This window comes from Lagopus muta, chromosome 1 (assembly GCF_023343835.1).
Source record: "Lagopus muta isolate bLagMut1 chromosome 1, bLagMut1 primary, whole genome shotgun sequence".
Lineage (NCBI taxonomy): Eukaryota > Metazoa > Chordata > Aves > Galliformes > Phasianidae > Lagopus > Lagopus muta.
The window spans coordinates 167,430,840-167,446,011 of record NC_064433.1 but is presented as its reverse complement, the minus strand read 5'-3'; the positions used below and the strand labels follow the sequence as shown (position 1 = coordinate 167,446,011).

The following is a 15,172-nucleotide window of genomic DNA, read 5'->3' as shown; positions in this document are numbered from 1 at the left end:
CGGCCGCCTCAGACCCTTGCGCGGCGCCACCGGCTCCGCCCGCTCCACGTGCGAGGCCACCGGCCGCCGGGGACTACAGTTCCCAGCACGCCCCGCGCCGCCGCGGCGTGCGCCGGGAAGCGCGGTCTCTCCTCCAGCCTGGGGACGGCGAGCGCGGCGGAGAGAGGGCGGGGCGAAGCGGGCGGAGCCGCGCGGCGATTGGCCGAGCGCCGCCCGCCGCTCTCCCAGTCGCTCGGCAACGGCGGGCGCGCCCCCTCCCCCCCCCGCCGTTCTCTTCCCGCCCCCTGTGGCGCGCGCTCGTCACGGCGCGTCTCCCGCCCCCCTCTCCTCCCCCCCGCCCCTCGCGCGAGCCGCTGCCGCCGGAGCCGCCTCAGCCGCCGGGAGCCGCCGCCGCCATGGCCGAGAACGCCGCCGCCGCCGCCGGCCTGGAGAACCACCGCATCAAGAGCTTCAAGAACAAGGGCCGCGACGTGGAGGTAGGCGAGGGGCCGGTGGGGCCGCGGCTGGGCCCGGCCTCCGCCTCCTCCTCCTCCTCCTCCTCCTCCTCCTCCTCCCGCGGCGGGCGGGCGGGCGGCGAGAGGAGGGGCCGGGGCCTGGCCGCGCTCGCGGCGCCGCCGGCGGGAAGGAGGCGGCCGGTGGGGGAAAGCGCCGCGGGGCCGTCTCGCCTCCGTCAGTCGGGCGCGGCCGGCGGGGAGCGGGGGGTGGGACGGGGAGGCGGCGGGGCCCCACGGCGGGGTGCGGCCCCGGCACCGCCGCCCCCGGGGCCCGGGGCGGACAATGGTGCCGCCGCCTTTTGTGGCCGGGGCCGTTGCGCCCATCCCGGGGCCGTTGCGCCCATCCCGGGGCCGTTGCGCCCATCCCGGGGCCGCTCCCCGCCGCCCGCGGGGCTTCCCGTCTCTCTCCGCGCCAAGTCGGCCTTCCGTTCCGTGTTTAAATGTCGGTGGGCGCGGATTTGGTGTCCGGTTGAGTCGGGAGCTCCACCGGGGCGATGTGGGGCTGAAGGCCCGTCTGCCCCCCGCCGGCATCCCTCCGCAAGCACGGCGCCGGGGCCGGGCTGGGAGCTCGTCCCACCCCGCTTGTGTTTGAGGTTCTGTAACGGGAAGGGAAAGGGGTGGGAGCCGTGCTGGAACCGCACCGGGGCTGGAATCGGATGAGGGTTGACGGGAATGAAAGCGTCGATGTGTGTCAGTGTGCGCCGACTTCTCCATGCCTCCAGCGCTGTCGCCGAGATGGACTCGTGCAGTCGGCCCTTTGGAGAACGTGTGGTGTCTATGCAGGATTCCCACCTATTGTCTGGGTGGGGTGGCGGCGGTGCCGTTAAGCTGACATTCCCGATGCGAGCTAATCTTTACCTTGATTTTTTTGCTGAACTTATGACGGTGGAGCTTCCTCACACAGATATCACATGTGAGGAGCTCATTGACTTTGATACTTCTGGGTAACGCTGGGAAGCGTTAGCAAGTAGCTAAAAATTCCCATCCTTTCTTTAAGCAGTTGCTTCTCAGGGCAAGAGGAGGCGTGGTGGGGTTCCTTCTTCCCTTCTCCTCCAGCGAGGCTCTTCCTGCGGCTCCTCATTCATTTAGCCTGTGCTCGTTGCTGGCTTTGTTGCTGCTTCCTCAGCCTCTGGCCTGAATCCATCGGAGCTCCAAACAGGGAAAGGTTAGGTATGTTGGTGCCCGGTGCAAACTGAACTGTCATCCATCCTTGCTTATGTTACAGCGTGCCCAAGACGGAGGGGAATTAAATATCCGCCTCTGTGGGGGGGAGAGGAGAATTGACAGCCTGAGCTTTACTGGGATTAGTTAAAGCAGCCCTGCTGAGGTACCTCTGCTCTCAGGAGAACGTTTGCTCCTGAAGTGGAGTAATTATTTTGGAATAGGGTATTTGCAGTTACAGAGAAGTCTATCCTCCGGGGTTATCTCCCAGTCTGCTGACTGGCTCCTTTTGTGGCTGAGCCCAAGACTGTGGTGGATAACCACATTAACCCTGCTGGACCTGAAGCTGTCATCCGTGCTTTTGGGATGGGTCAGGCTCTCAGAGGAATCTTTCTTTTGTGGGCACCGAGCAGATGAAACACAGGAATAAGTAAAAGCAGCATGCTCGTGGATACTTGCTAGAATGAAATTTCGATTCATTTAAAGGACTATTAGAAATGCCAGTGTCTGTCGTGTCTTTGAGGACAACTTAATTCATATCAAGTGTCTGAAATTTTCTACTGTAGCTCTTTTTTGACTTTTTTTTCCCTGATCATGATCCTTATTTAAAAGCTGAAGTTCAGAGTGCTTCTATAAGTAAACTTTATGTAACTTGGGTGTCTAGCATGTAAGCTAAATTTATAGCAGAGAAAGAAAGAAGTGCAGCAGTGCTGTATAATTGCTATTACTTGCTGTGCTTCTCCTCAGATACCACTGTACGTTCTGACAGTGTCTGTATTCAGTGAGATTATCAGTTCTCCACAAAACAGTTCTTGCCTAAATCAAGTGCTGCACGTAATTCCCTACTGTCAGCAATTAAATGCACTTGTTTTGGTGCGTGCTGCAACAAGGAGTGTTACATAGAGATGCTGCCTCCAGTTTTTGTACGTGTCTTTTAAAACCAGACTGAGAAGTGCTGTCACTGATCTGCATCTGCACTTTCTCTTAGATTCCACCATAGGGAAAATAAGTGGTTAGAATGATGGAGCAATAAATCATGGTCTGGTATCTCCATTATATCCTTTGGAAAACCTAACCTATTCCATACCGTACGTTCCCAGGTTGGGTTTGAAAGCAGCATTGTTTGAGTCACCTTCTGCCTGGAGACAGTCCCTGCCTTTGAACTCATCAGGCTCAAAAGCATTTTAAGAATACCTTAGCAGCCTTCCCTTGGCTTCTAATAAATACTGAAGAGTTCTTATTGATCCCCTCTGGGTACAGGCTATTATGGCAGACCAGAACACTTACTCCTTTAATTTGTAGTTAACTCATATTTTATTACTGGGTTTGCTAGGCCACGATCATCTTTGCTGTTTGTTAATACAACTTTAAGAGGGAAACAAAAGATGAGTAAGTACTTCTGTCTGACTCTAGGACAGACCTTTGTGCCCTGTGGTCCTCTCCTAAGCCCGAGGATCAGGATCAGGGAACTGGGCAGGTTATAGTAGTCTGTTGCACTATTTGGCCTGTGCACTTCTTAAGTCTTAGATTGGGTTGGAGGTTTCTTACACTGAGTCACAGAATCACAGAATGGCCTGGGTTGGAAGGGACCTCAAGGATCGTGGATCTCCAACCCCCTGGGCGGAGACACACCACTCCAACCACCAACCTCCCCATTTAATACCAGACCAGGCTGCCCAGGGCCCCATCCAACCTGGCCTTGAACACCTCCAGGGACGGGGCATCCACAACCTCTCTGGGCAGCCTGTTCCAGCACCTCACCACTCTCTCTGTAAAGAACTTCCTCCTGACATCCAACCTCAATCTTCCCTCCCTCAACTTAAAACCATTTCCCCTTGTCCTGCTGTTATCTACCCTTGTCAAGAGTTGATTCCCCTCCTGTTCATAGGCTCCCTTTATGTACTGAAAGGCTGCAGTGAGGTCACCCTGCGGCCTTCTTTTCTGCAGGCTGAACAAGCCCAGTTCCCTCAGCCTGTCTTCATAGGGAAGGTGCTCCAGTCCCCTGATCATCTTTGTGGCTCTCCTCTGCACCCTCTCCAACAGCTCCCTGTCTTTATTGTACTGGGGTCTTCAAACCTGGACACAGTACTCCAACATTGCTGTTGCCTTCCTGCATTAAGGAGGTATGGTTGTGTGCGTAGGGCTGGAATTCTGACTTTGAAGAATTCATACTTGTTATCCCCAAAGAAAGAGTAATGGCAAAATCAAATGCCAGAAATAAAGTGCTACTCACTTAATGTTAGCTTGTGTTCTTGCTTTTATGAGTGAGGAGACTTCTATTTTTATAGGCACTGAAATATGATTAGCAGTAGTCAGAACTAACCTGAACCTGCACAGCTGGGTGATAGAAGCCAAAACACCAGTGTCTTCATTTGGATGAACAAGTGCCAGCACAGCCTTCTCTATTTTATATTCTCCAGAATTGTGAAAGGGCTTTTAAAATCGTCCCATGTACAAGGAGAGTGCCTTCCTGTTCATCGCCAGCGTGTGGTCTTAAGGCTCAATGGGTGATTTTGTAAAGGTACAGCACTGATTATTCCGACACAATTGAGGCTTTACTAAAAAAGGTTAAAAGAGTTGCAATTGCTTAATTTGTGATACTCCTTATAACTGCTGGGCTTATTTGTTTATGGTGACATTTTGAACCTTCTGATTTTTCTGCTTGTGGTTTTCCAGCTTCATTCTTTACCTCATAATGTCGTTCTGAGAGCTTTTTCCTCCTGCCACTTCTTGGAGCAGAAATATGTTACTTACTCTCTATTGCAGTAGCAGGCACCGTCTTGAGGATGGAGATGGTAGATCACAGAATCATAGAATGGCCTGGGCTGAAAAGGACCACAATGCTCATCCAGTTTCAACCCCCTGCTGTGTGCAGGGTCGCCAACCAGCAGACCAGGCTGCCCAGAGCCACATCCAGCCTGGCCTTGAAAGATGAAACCATTCAGCCAGTTTCTCATTATTGGGATCAGTCAGCATCGTTGGCTAAATAAAATTTAAAAATTCTTGATAAATTGAGATGTCACAGCCACCACTGCCTCCTCCAGTTACATTTTTTGAGCCCGCTGTGTCACCTTTTGGTCTGTGTCATCTGTGGGCCCAGGGACTTTGTGGCATCCATTCTTATTCCTTACCATCAGCAACCTGATTCTGAATGAGGCAGAGCAAGGCACTGGGCTTAGCCCAGATCTCCATCAGCAGCTCTGGCATCTTCTGTGTGTTTGCTGTTCCCGCTCTGCTAGCAGTGTGGATCTAGCTCTTGAAAATGCTGGGATTTATTCACGTTTTTTTGTCACGCTGCCATGAATTTTTTTGTTTTTTTTTTTTGCAAGCAGAGGAATATTGTTGTGGGGAGGCCAAATCCATGTGATCACTGGGCATCTGAGAAGGGTGTGGGCTGACTGAGAGCCTTGCTCCTGTCAGACGTCCAAGGCGTATTGCAGTGGAGGTACCATAGCTGTGCAGTGTTAACAGATGAGGGGATGTGACGCTACTGGCTCATCTCATGGTGCTGTTTGTGCACTGATTGGTGCTTTTGTGGCCTCCCTGTAATTCCCTCCAACACCAGCTGAAACAAATAAGGCTTGTAGCAATCCCAGAAAGCCAGTTGTTTCCAGCTATTTTGCAGTAACCCGCCTTCTTTCCAGGGCATGCTTTTGCAGGTTGATCAGCCTTCTGCCTCTCGCTTTGCTGGCACAGGATCTAATACTGACAAAGCAAGGGTTGGGAGGGAGTAGGGCTGGAGGGCTGGTTTAGGTTGGTTTAAGCATCTGTGGTCCTGTTGCCTTAACGGCCTCTGTGCAGCTCGGGAGTCAAAGTGAAAGCACAGGTGTCAGGTAGCTTCCTGCTGGGAACTGCTTTTAATGTAACATCAAATATGCTCAGGCAGAGCTTCTAACCTGCAGATCTACAGCTCCTTTATTAGCCTTTCAGGCCACTGTGCTCTCAGGAGAATGCAGATGTGCACGCCTGCACCACAAGAAGAACTGCTTGGGTAGGAAATAAGATGCAGATATGGGAAGCTTGTTGCCTCCTTGCTGTTGCTACATAGCTTTCTAAACTTCAGTTACTCTGCAAGTAAAAAGTGCAGTACTGTCAAATGTTTGTCACCATTGGCAGCAAACAGACACCTCCTTAGTTCACTTTGGTTTACTTTTTTCTTGTGAAACTCAATCAACTGAATGCACTGCATTTGGAAATGTTTAAAAACGTGTACTTTGGGGAGGCATTGTTTGTTTCAGAAATACCTGTGGAGAAGACAATTTGGAGATGGCATCTGATGATGAACATAATCTCTGTAAGCTGACTGGAATCTGTGCTTGCTGTATTGATACCCAATTATTATTTGTTCTTGTGATATCCCAAGGCTTCTCTTCCTGTAATTACACGATTTGGTTTTCTTCATTCTATTGTGTGTTCAGCAACTACAGCTCTTGCCCTGGTATTCCTAACACCTCTTCTATCACGGCGTCAATTTTTAACCTGTAGTCCATGTTGGTAAGTTGGTAGCAGCATAACTATCACGCTAATTTTAGGGGCTCCTTCACTATTTTTATGTGAGTTGTTTGAGGTTTTCATAATGCTTGTGCAGTACCAGCACAAAACCAAGGATGATTCTTTTCCTCTCAAACTGTGTTACCTGAAGAGGTGATGATTAGGAGGATGTAACAGCTACCACCAACTGGTTAGATTTGCATGTACTGTGGGGTTAGAAATGGAATTGGACATCTAATATCTAAGTCCTAAAGAGGCAACAAGCTGCCTGAAGCTGATGTCATTAAAGGAATAGAGACAAACTGCCACAAAATATTAAACCTATGTATTTTTCCAAGAATGCAGCCTGCTCATTGTTTAGAAAATACCTAGGACTGTGAAACTGATGCTGAGTTGGTATTCCTGGATCCTTCCGTAAGAGCTGGGGCTGTGGGCTTTGCATTCCATTCCACTGAATTTGATGTTGGTAATCAAAGAGCTTGTTTCCTCCAGAAGCTTGTCCTGCACCAGAACTAGCTGTCTGTGGAGTCAGCTAGTGGCTAAGCTCTTTGTGCTTCATTCTTTTCATCTTCTGCTCCCTGAGCTGTTCAGTCACATCTGGAGATGAACGGTTGCTCAGGGAGATTGGCATGAAGAGGAGAGTGTAGACCTTGGTCTAGAGGGGGATGTCCCTGCCTATAGCAGGGGGCTGGAACTCGATGATCTTAAAGGTGCTTTCCAACCCAAGCCATTCTATGATTCTATGACTGTTAGCCCTTTACAGTCAGGTTGACACCAGTAAATTTGCTGAGGAAGTTCCATGCTCATTCTTCAGGGTCAGCTAACGCTTGTATCCTTTCCTGGATTAAACAAAGCTGCAGTCCGTTTTCAGGTTGATTTTGTGTGTGTTTAGTGAAACACAGGAGTGCATGCTGCAGGGATGGCTTCAGGACCAGAGATGAAATGAGTATCTTCCCCATTCAAACACCTGCGTTGCTGCATTGGTCATTTCCCTCATTTTTTAATGTCTGTGTTCAGCTGAGGATCTCTCCTTGTATGTTTTAAACCGTGGTTATTGTCAAGTTCAATAACAGATGGATTTTGGAGGCAGTGATGGAATAGGTGACTGTGCAAAATCAGCTTGGAGAAATAGCTTCCTCACAGTTTGAGTTGTTAGCCTTTGATGGAAGTGCATTTTAATGAATGATCAAATCCTATTGTAAACTTGCTGTACAGAAGATAGTCAAACCTCATTTGTGTGAGGTTAAGGTGGTCAGATACGTGTGGGGCACCTCATTGCCTGCTTTCCAAAGATGCAGGAAGGGATTCCTGGCCAGGCATGACTTGATATCTCAGGCTTGCAGGTCTCAGAATAACCCAGTCCTTAACTTCTCCTAAGGAACTGCAGTCTAAGTCACAAAACTGGAATTACACAGAGACTCTGGAGCTCTCTCCCAGGTGAGCCCATGTCACCCTGATCCACTCCTGTCCCAGGTTGGGGGATGGCCCACTTTGTCCCTGGGTTCACTTTGTTCTCTGGCAGTCTTTTCCGATGGGTCCTGTAGCTGGGAGTTCCAGAGGAGCTGTGGTACTTGGCCGTCAGAACCACTCTGCTGCTGGTGGTGGCAGCTTCTTAGCAACAGCTGACACCCTTCCATGGAATGGTGTGCAAATGGGACGTTTAAGAAACTGAAGGCACGCCGAAGAGAGGTGGTGTAAGTATGGCATCGGGGCTCTTATCGCACTGAAAGATGAGGTGGAAGCACACAGAGCTCATGACGTTGCAGTGATTAAATTCAGAAAGATTGCTGATGCTGGAAATCAGTGTATTTTGCAGCTCCTAATGCTCTGTTTTCTCCTTGGCCTGTCAGCTGAGTCTGTTCTCTTGCATCTTGAGGAGAACGATCTCTTCGTAGATTTAATTAGGCAGCTTGCACATGTTATACTTAATTTTTTTTTTTTTTTTCATTTTGATTTTATCTTTCAAAAACAGAAGAAAACAACAACAACAATCATTTTATTTGAGCTAGGTAATTTTTAGACCAAAAAAGCTTCCTATAGAAGAATATAGAGTATCTCTGTAAGGTCTTTGTTTTGTTTTCCTTCATGGCACCCAATGAACGTGTGCAAATTGCATTTATTCTTTCCCATTTTATAGATGGGAATAACTTTCCCCACTTAACAGGGAGGATGTTTATAAGTATAATGTGGGAGGTACTTTAATATTACAGCAGAGGACTGTTTAAGTATCTGGAAACAGAGTGTCTTTGTTGAAACACAGATTGCTCAAGAAGGTATCTGGCATGTCCTTAGCTGAGTGTTTTGTCTGTTTGAGGGGAGAGATCTAGGTTTTGTCATTAGCCTGAGCTGGCATTTTTGGAGGGAGCATAAGGAAAATGAGTTGCAAATTCAGTGCCCAGGTTATGGAAATCCAGCAAGTCCCAGCAAGGGGGTCTGCCACTTTCTGGCTTAAAGGGGAGGTGGGGAGAGTTTGTTTGCTCGGTTTCTTCATGTGAAAGGGGGGGAAGGGGAAGCTAGGATAAATATTTGGCAAGCTTAAGAATGTCTCATCTTCTGTGGCAGGAGTCTGTGAGGCCATTCTGACCAAACACTTCATTCTGTAATTAGATTATGGAAAGTAGTCATCTGCAATTTTAGAAGAAGCTCTTATATTTAAAAGTAAGCTTTTACATTGATTTAAGATTTAAAGAAATCTGATAGTTGCACCCGCTTACCATGAAGAGCCATTTTAATTTTACTTTATTTTCTGTTGTCTCACCCCCAGTACATGAATAAAGACGATATATTGGCTGTGAAGTGCTGCATTAGAAGTGGTGGGTTTGGTTTCTTTTAAAGTCTGTTAGTGGGGAAAGAAACTGGGCTACCTCTGAACTGGATTCTTCTATGCTACATGCCCTATGCAGGGCTCCCCTTCTGCAGCAGCAGCTGGCTGTGCTCCTCAAGCAGACAGTGGGTGTACTTCCCCTCCTCAGTCAGGGAGTAGGAGGAACGCTGGCTTCCCCTCCTAGGAGAAGACAGATTGCTTGTTCTTTCTGGTGGGAGTGCAGGACAAAACTACTGCTTGGAAGGAGTTGGTGATCATGGCTTGGCTGCCTGTCGGCCTGAGCAGACAAACGTTGTATGGTGATGAGTTAGCTGGGGTTAACTGGAAGCTTGGCCTTTGGTGGAGCCCATGCGGCTGTACTGAAAGCTGTCTGCTCTCAGTCAAGGTGTGATGAATGGACTACACTTGTGTTTTGATGTTAAGCAGAGAATTCAGCCCTTCTTCCATTCTATATTAAAACAGCAGATAACAGTTGTATTCTGGATTGCTTCGTGTCCTTCAGCTTCAGTGCAATTCGTGTTGAATACAAACAGCTAAATTGCTTTGAGTCCAGTCTCCTGAGGGCTGGTTGATATACCTCTACCTTTAAACTGGATAATTAGTGTATGGAAATTAAAACAGCAGTGCTCACAACTCACATCTTTGGTGGTAGCTCGGTATGTAGGTTAAAGAAGTGCAAAGAGGGGGTGTCAGGATCTCAAAGAGTAGGCTTACAAAAGAGTGTGTTAGAAGAAAACTCAGCAGCTGCTTTTCTGTGGAGGTCACTTGGAGTAGCAGAGGAGGATAACGTGGATGGGCAGCTTTGCATCCTTAGGGCTTTCAGGTGACTCAGCACCATGAGCAACAATAATTGGCTTGTGGCTTTTTGTGTTGGCTTGCATGTCTGACTGCAGTGAGTCATTGCCCGTCATTGAGTAAAAAACTCAGTGGGTACCTGATGCACCCACTCTGCTGAGGCTCTCTGGGTTCAGATATGCCAGAACAGACTGAGAAACAAGCAGCAGGTAATCATTTTAGAGGCCACAAACAAACAAACAAAAAAAAACCCAAACAAGTAAACATGGCAGATGTAACTGAAAAAGAACTTTTTGGTGGCCTTCAAAAAATAAAAATCATTGCTCTTCAGAGGACAGTTTGAAAGTTTATAGAACTACTTTGTAATGAGATAAGTCTCAAAGTTGGACAAAGGGAAGAAGAATCTGTGTTCATTGTACACTGAGGGGAAAAAAACGTTGGCTGATATCCCTTGGTGCTCATACCTAAGGAAGCAAACAGAGTAGGAAGGGTTAATTCTGACAACAGTTTGATTGAGTTTGGCAAGGATGTCAGATCTTTCTGGGAAGAAATAGAAGGGATCCATGTCTGTATTGTCATTGGTTTCAGTTCTAAGTACTTGCATTCTAAGTACTTCCAGTTTTAAGTACTCACATTCACACCACTGAGATGCTGTTCCAGAATTTTGTGTTAATAATCCCAGAATTTTGGATTCATGCACTGGTTTTGCTTGCTGTTGTTGGAGCAGGCTCTGTGTGCTTTGAAGATGTGAACTAGTGGAACAGCAGCATCAGCTTCTATCAGTGTCTCTTTGTCTGAAGCTTTGTTTCTGGCTGAAGCCAGCTCTACCAGAACAAGTACAACAGTATCATCAGTCTAAGCCTCAACTTTGAACAGACAAACAAATTATATTCCTATGCAAATAGCGAACATCTAACTTCTAATGTTAACTGAAGATAGGCAGCTGCTAACCTTAGTCATCTGGAATACTGTATACAAAGGAGCGCTTGGATTTTTTGCCTTCTGACCAGAGCCAGCCCAGCTTCTGAGGCTTTTGCATTTTCACATAGGTTGTGCTGTTTCATGCTTGTTCAAAGGTGTCAGAAGGAATAAAGAAGAAAAGCTAGTAAAAAGATTTCAGGGGACGAACAGTGTTTACTTCATCAGTGGAAACGCCTTCTCTCACTGTACTGCACCCACAGCCACACTGTAAACTATTTAAAACTGCTCCAGGGTATGCTTATGTGCAGGGGGGGGGAGCTATTAGTTCAATGCAATCCAGCTGTTGGAACTGGGCCAGTTTCTCTTCAGTTAGGCAGGTGGAAGCAGATTGGAATTGACTTGCAAATGCTAAGCTTTCCTGGTCCCTGTACTCTAATCAAGCTACATACTATTCCAGGTGTGTATTCAGGGTAGCTCTTTCCTGTCGGCATTCATCTCCTGGTTTTCTGAGTCTGGTTCCCAAAATGGTGAAAGGTAAGAGCAGAAATAAAGAATTTCAGTGACCAGTTATCTTTTAATGAAGTTTGTAGACTCTAAGAAATTAGAATCAATTTATTCCCTTCTTTCCTTTTTAATAGTCAAAAGACCAAAAGCAGCTAAATGCATGTCTTAGCCAGGCTCCTGAAAACACACTTTGTGTCCAGAGAATCACCAGAACTCTTCTGCTGGCTTGCTTAAAAGCATCCGAGTCATAGAATCAGAGAATCTCAAAATTCTTAGAGTTGGAAGGGTCCTGTAAAGGCCATCTAGTCCAACTCCCTGCAATGAACAGGGGCACCACAGCTACATCAGGTTGACCAGGACATGATCCAGCCTTGCCCTGAAAGTCTCCAGGAACAGGGCATCCACCACTTTACTAGGTAACCTGTTCCTATCCCACCTATATCTACCCACTTTGAGCTTGAAACCATTTCCCCTTGTTCTGTCACTACGGACCCTGCTGAAGAGTCTGTCCCTTCTTTCCTGTTGCCTCCCTTTAGATACTGAAAGGCGGCTATCAGGTCACCTTTGAGCCTTCTTTTCTCCAAATCTTTCCTCTTCCAGCACTGATGGAAACGGTGTAAATGTTTTGATTAAAAGCTACCACTCCTTAGGTATTCTGCATAATGAGGTGGCAGGTCTGGGTGAGCACCACACTGAGCTCCAGATCTGCTTGTTACCGTGGTGAGTAGATTGAGCCATTAAATGGTGGCTGTGCTTTCATCTTCCCTCAACCCAACAGTATAGCTGAAAATGGTTAAAATGTTTAAAATTCATAGCACTTTGGGAGGTTTAGGTTAGATATCAGGAGGAAGTTTTTCACACAGAGGGTGGTGACGCACTGGAACAGGTTGCCCAAGGAGGCTGTGGATGCCCCATCCCTGCAGGCATTCAAGGCCAGGCTGGATGTGGCTCTGGGCAGCCTGGTCTGCTGGTTGGTGACCCTGCACATAGCAGGGGGATGAAGCTGGATGATCACTATGGTCCTTTTCAACCCAGGCCTTTCTGAGATTCTGTACTCTGGTGACATTTGATATACATATTTTTTAAATGTAGAAATGATGTGTGTTATTAAAACAGATTTTTGTGAAATTTCATTTGTAATTTAAACATAAAATCTTTATCCGGGAGTAACAGAGAAAGCAGTGACTCTAGATTTCTAACTAGTTGTATCATTCACACATTTGAATTGGTTTTGCTTTTCTAGTTTGTGCTATATCTGGAGATGAAGTAATCTTACCAGGCGCCCACAGTTCCTTGTCTCTAAAACCAATTTATCTCAGGGATTTTAAATTGCTACTAATCGATTAAGATTGAGTTTTAGATAAAATGTAGACATTACAGATTAATAGAAACCCTAGGACTAGTTTCAGTTGTGGATTAAAATTAACTTGCCATAAAGGAGTACCGGTGTTGGAAATCTGTTACTGCCTTCAGGGGTTGTCTTTCAACTGAGAAACTGCTGTATCTCATGTGTAGTTTTGTCCTTTTGAATTGGCCTGAATTTTCTTCTTGTTTTTCAGGAGAAATGTACTACACCGTGAATTTGCTAGGATAGTTTTTGGAAAATGCATTCATTTGTTCTGGTATACCTTAGGCTAAAATAACTAGATTGATTGCTGGATTGCTTTTATTTCTTTGTTCTGTTTCTGTTTGTTTATGGGAGCCCTTCGAGTTGCCTTTTCAAGTAGTGTGATGTGACATATTGTTCAGTTAAAGGCTCAAGCAGCCAAAGAAGCTTGTTTACCAGACTTAATGCTCTCCTTACAAACTTAATCTAAGTGCTATCCAGAACTTCAAAGTACTCGTTTGTTTTTCTTGGCCACAAAGGTGTGGGTGGCTTTCTGAAAGGCAAGGAGTGGCAGAGCTCTGACAGACCCTTAGCTCTTTAACATATTGTGAGCACCACTTACAGGGTTTCACAGATGTTACTGGTGAGGTATCATAGAGTGGTGGAGATTGGAAGGGACCTTTAAGGTCGTCTAGTTCCAGCCCCCTGCTATAGCACACCTCTAGACCAGGTTGCTCACAGCCCCATCCAGCCTGGCCTTGAATGCTTCCAGGGAAGGGGCATCCACGACCTCACCAGGCAAACCTATTCCAGTGTCTCGCCACCCTCACAGTAAAGAATTTCATCCTAATATCTAGTCTAATTCTACCTCTTTCAATTTAAAGCCACTTCCCCTTGTTCTGTTGCTCCATGCCCTTATTAAAAAGTCCCTCCCCAGCTTTCCTGTAGCCCCCCTCAGATACTGGAAGGCTGCTATAAAGTTCCCCAGGAGCCTTCACTTCTCCATGCTGAACAGCCCCAGCTCTCTCAGCCTGTCCTTGTAGGAGAGGTGCTCCAGCCCTCTGATCACCTTCCTGACCCTCCTCTGGCCCTGCTCCAACAGCTCCATGTCCTTCTTGTGTTGGGGGCCCCAGAACTGGATGCAGTACTCCAGGTGGGGTCTCATGAGAGCAGACTAGAAGGGCAGAATCACCTCCCTCGACCTGCTGGTCGCACTTCTCTTATATGCTTAAGCCAGGAGATCCCAAATGTTCAGTGACTTAAAGATGTGTCTTTAAATACACTAGTAACAAGGGTTACATTACAGTGACAATTCAGAAATTAGCAGGGTTATCTTCAGTCACTGCTTGATATCGAGAGTTTTATGCTCAGTTTTGTCTCCATATCTATTGACTGAAAAATGGGAAAGAAATTTTCCTTTTCTGACTGAAATTGAGCTTTGACATATCTTGTCAGGGGAGGAATAGCACAGTTGGAATGCTGATCTGATGAGAATAGCTTCTGCCCATTGACAGAATCAAAGGCTGTTTTGCAGGAGCTGTAGCATTCTTTGAAGCCTTGTTTTGGGACGTTGATTTGAAGAAGCTTGCTTTATTTTCAAGGCTTAGTCTCTTTTAATAAATTTTTATCTTGTGTCAGCTTAGCATCGTTGTGTTTTGTATTGCCCTGGAATAAGGTTCCTCCATTTGTTAGGTTTGAGTTTCTAGCTCTTCCTGACCTTTGTCATAAGGGTGGAAGAGCCTACAAAGGAGCAATGAAATAATTGGATTATATTAGTAAGTGTTGCAGTCCATAACACAGCAGCTCAGATATGCACTGTGACTTTCTTTGCTGACATATAAACGTCAGCGTCTGTTTTGGTGCTTGGAAAGTGGAGATTATATCTCTTTTAAGTGGAAGATGTCAGTGCTGCTCTTGACATGTAACGCTTTGCATCTGGCTTTGTGAGAGTATTCAGAAAGAACAGAAGTGAGAATACTGATTTATCTAGCAGCATCTGGTAGATTTTTTTTCTGATTTGTTTCATAAGGTAATGAAAAATAAACCAAGGAACCTGACATTAAAATTTTTGCTAGATGTCTGGTTTTGACTTGTAAGCAGGCTTAGTGTTCTTGGGGCATGACAGCTTCACCACTAACTAACTGTTCCACTACAAGACTACAAACTGGAAGAGAAAGATCACATTGCGAAACTTCATTAACTTAATTATGACTTGAGCGATGATAGAATCATAGACTGGCTTGGATTAGAAGAGACCTCAAGGATCATGAATCTCCAACCCCCAGCACCTCACCACTCTCTCTGTAAAGAACTTCCCCCTGACATCCAACCTCAATCTTCCCTCCCTCAACTTAAAACCATTTCCCCTTATTCTGCTGTTACCTGCCCTCGTCAGGAGTTGATTCCCCTCCTGTTCATAGGCTCCCTTTAGTTATTGAAAGGCTGCAGTGAGGTCACCCTGTGGCCTTCTTTTCTGCAGGCTGAACAAGCCCAGTTCCCTCAACCTGTCTTCATAGGGAAGGTGCTCCAGCCCCCCGATCATCTTTGTGGTTGTCCTCTGGACCCTCTCCAACTACTCCCTGTCTTTCTTGCATTGGGAGCCTACTCTTAGACACAGTATTCCAGATGGGGCCTCATGAGAGCAGAGTAGAGAGG

General features: G+C 46.8%; 1 protein-coding gene across 2 annotated transcripts in view; it reads left to right on the top strand.

Moving 5' to 3' along the window:
- Positions 1-339: 339 nt before the first annotated feature.
- KPNA3 (karyopherin subunit alpha 3) overlaps positions 340-15,172 on the top strand; it is a 52,756-nt gene continuing 37,923 nt past the window's right edge. The window contains exon 1 of one of the 2 annotated variants that reach the window (XM_048963482.1): positions 340-476. In XM_048963482.1, coding sequence (XP_048819439.1) covers positions 396-476 — 81 coding nt within the window. In that variant the 5' untranslated portion in view covers positions 340-395. Of the gene's footprint in view, positions 477-1,517; positions 1,665-15,172 lie in introns of those variants that run through there. The other variant, XM_048963490.1, reaches the window with a different exon arrangement.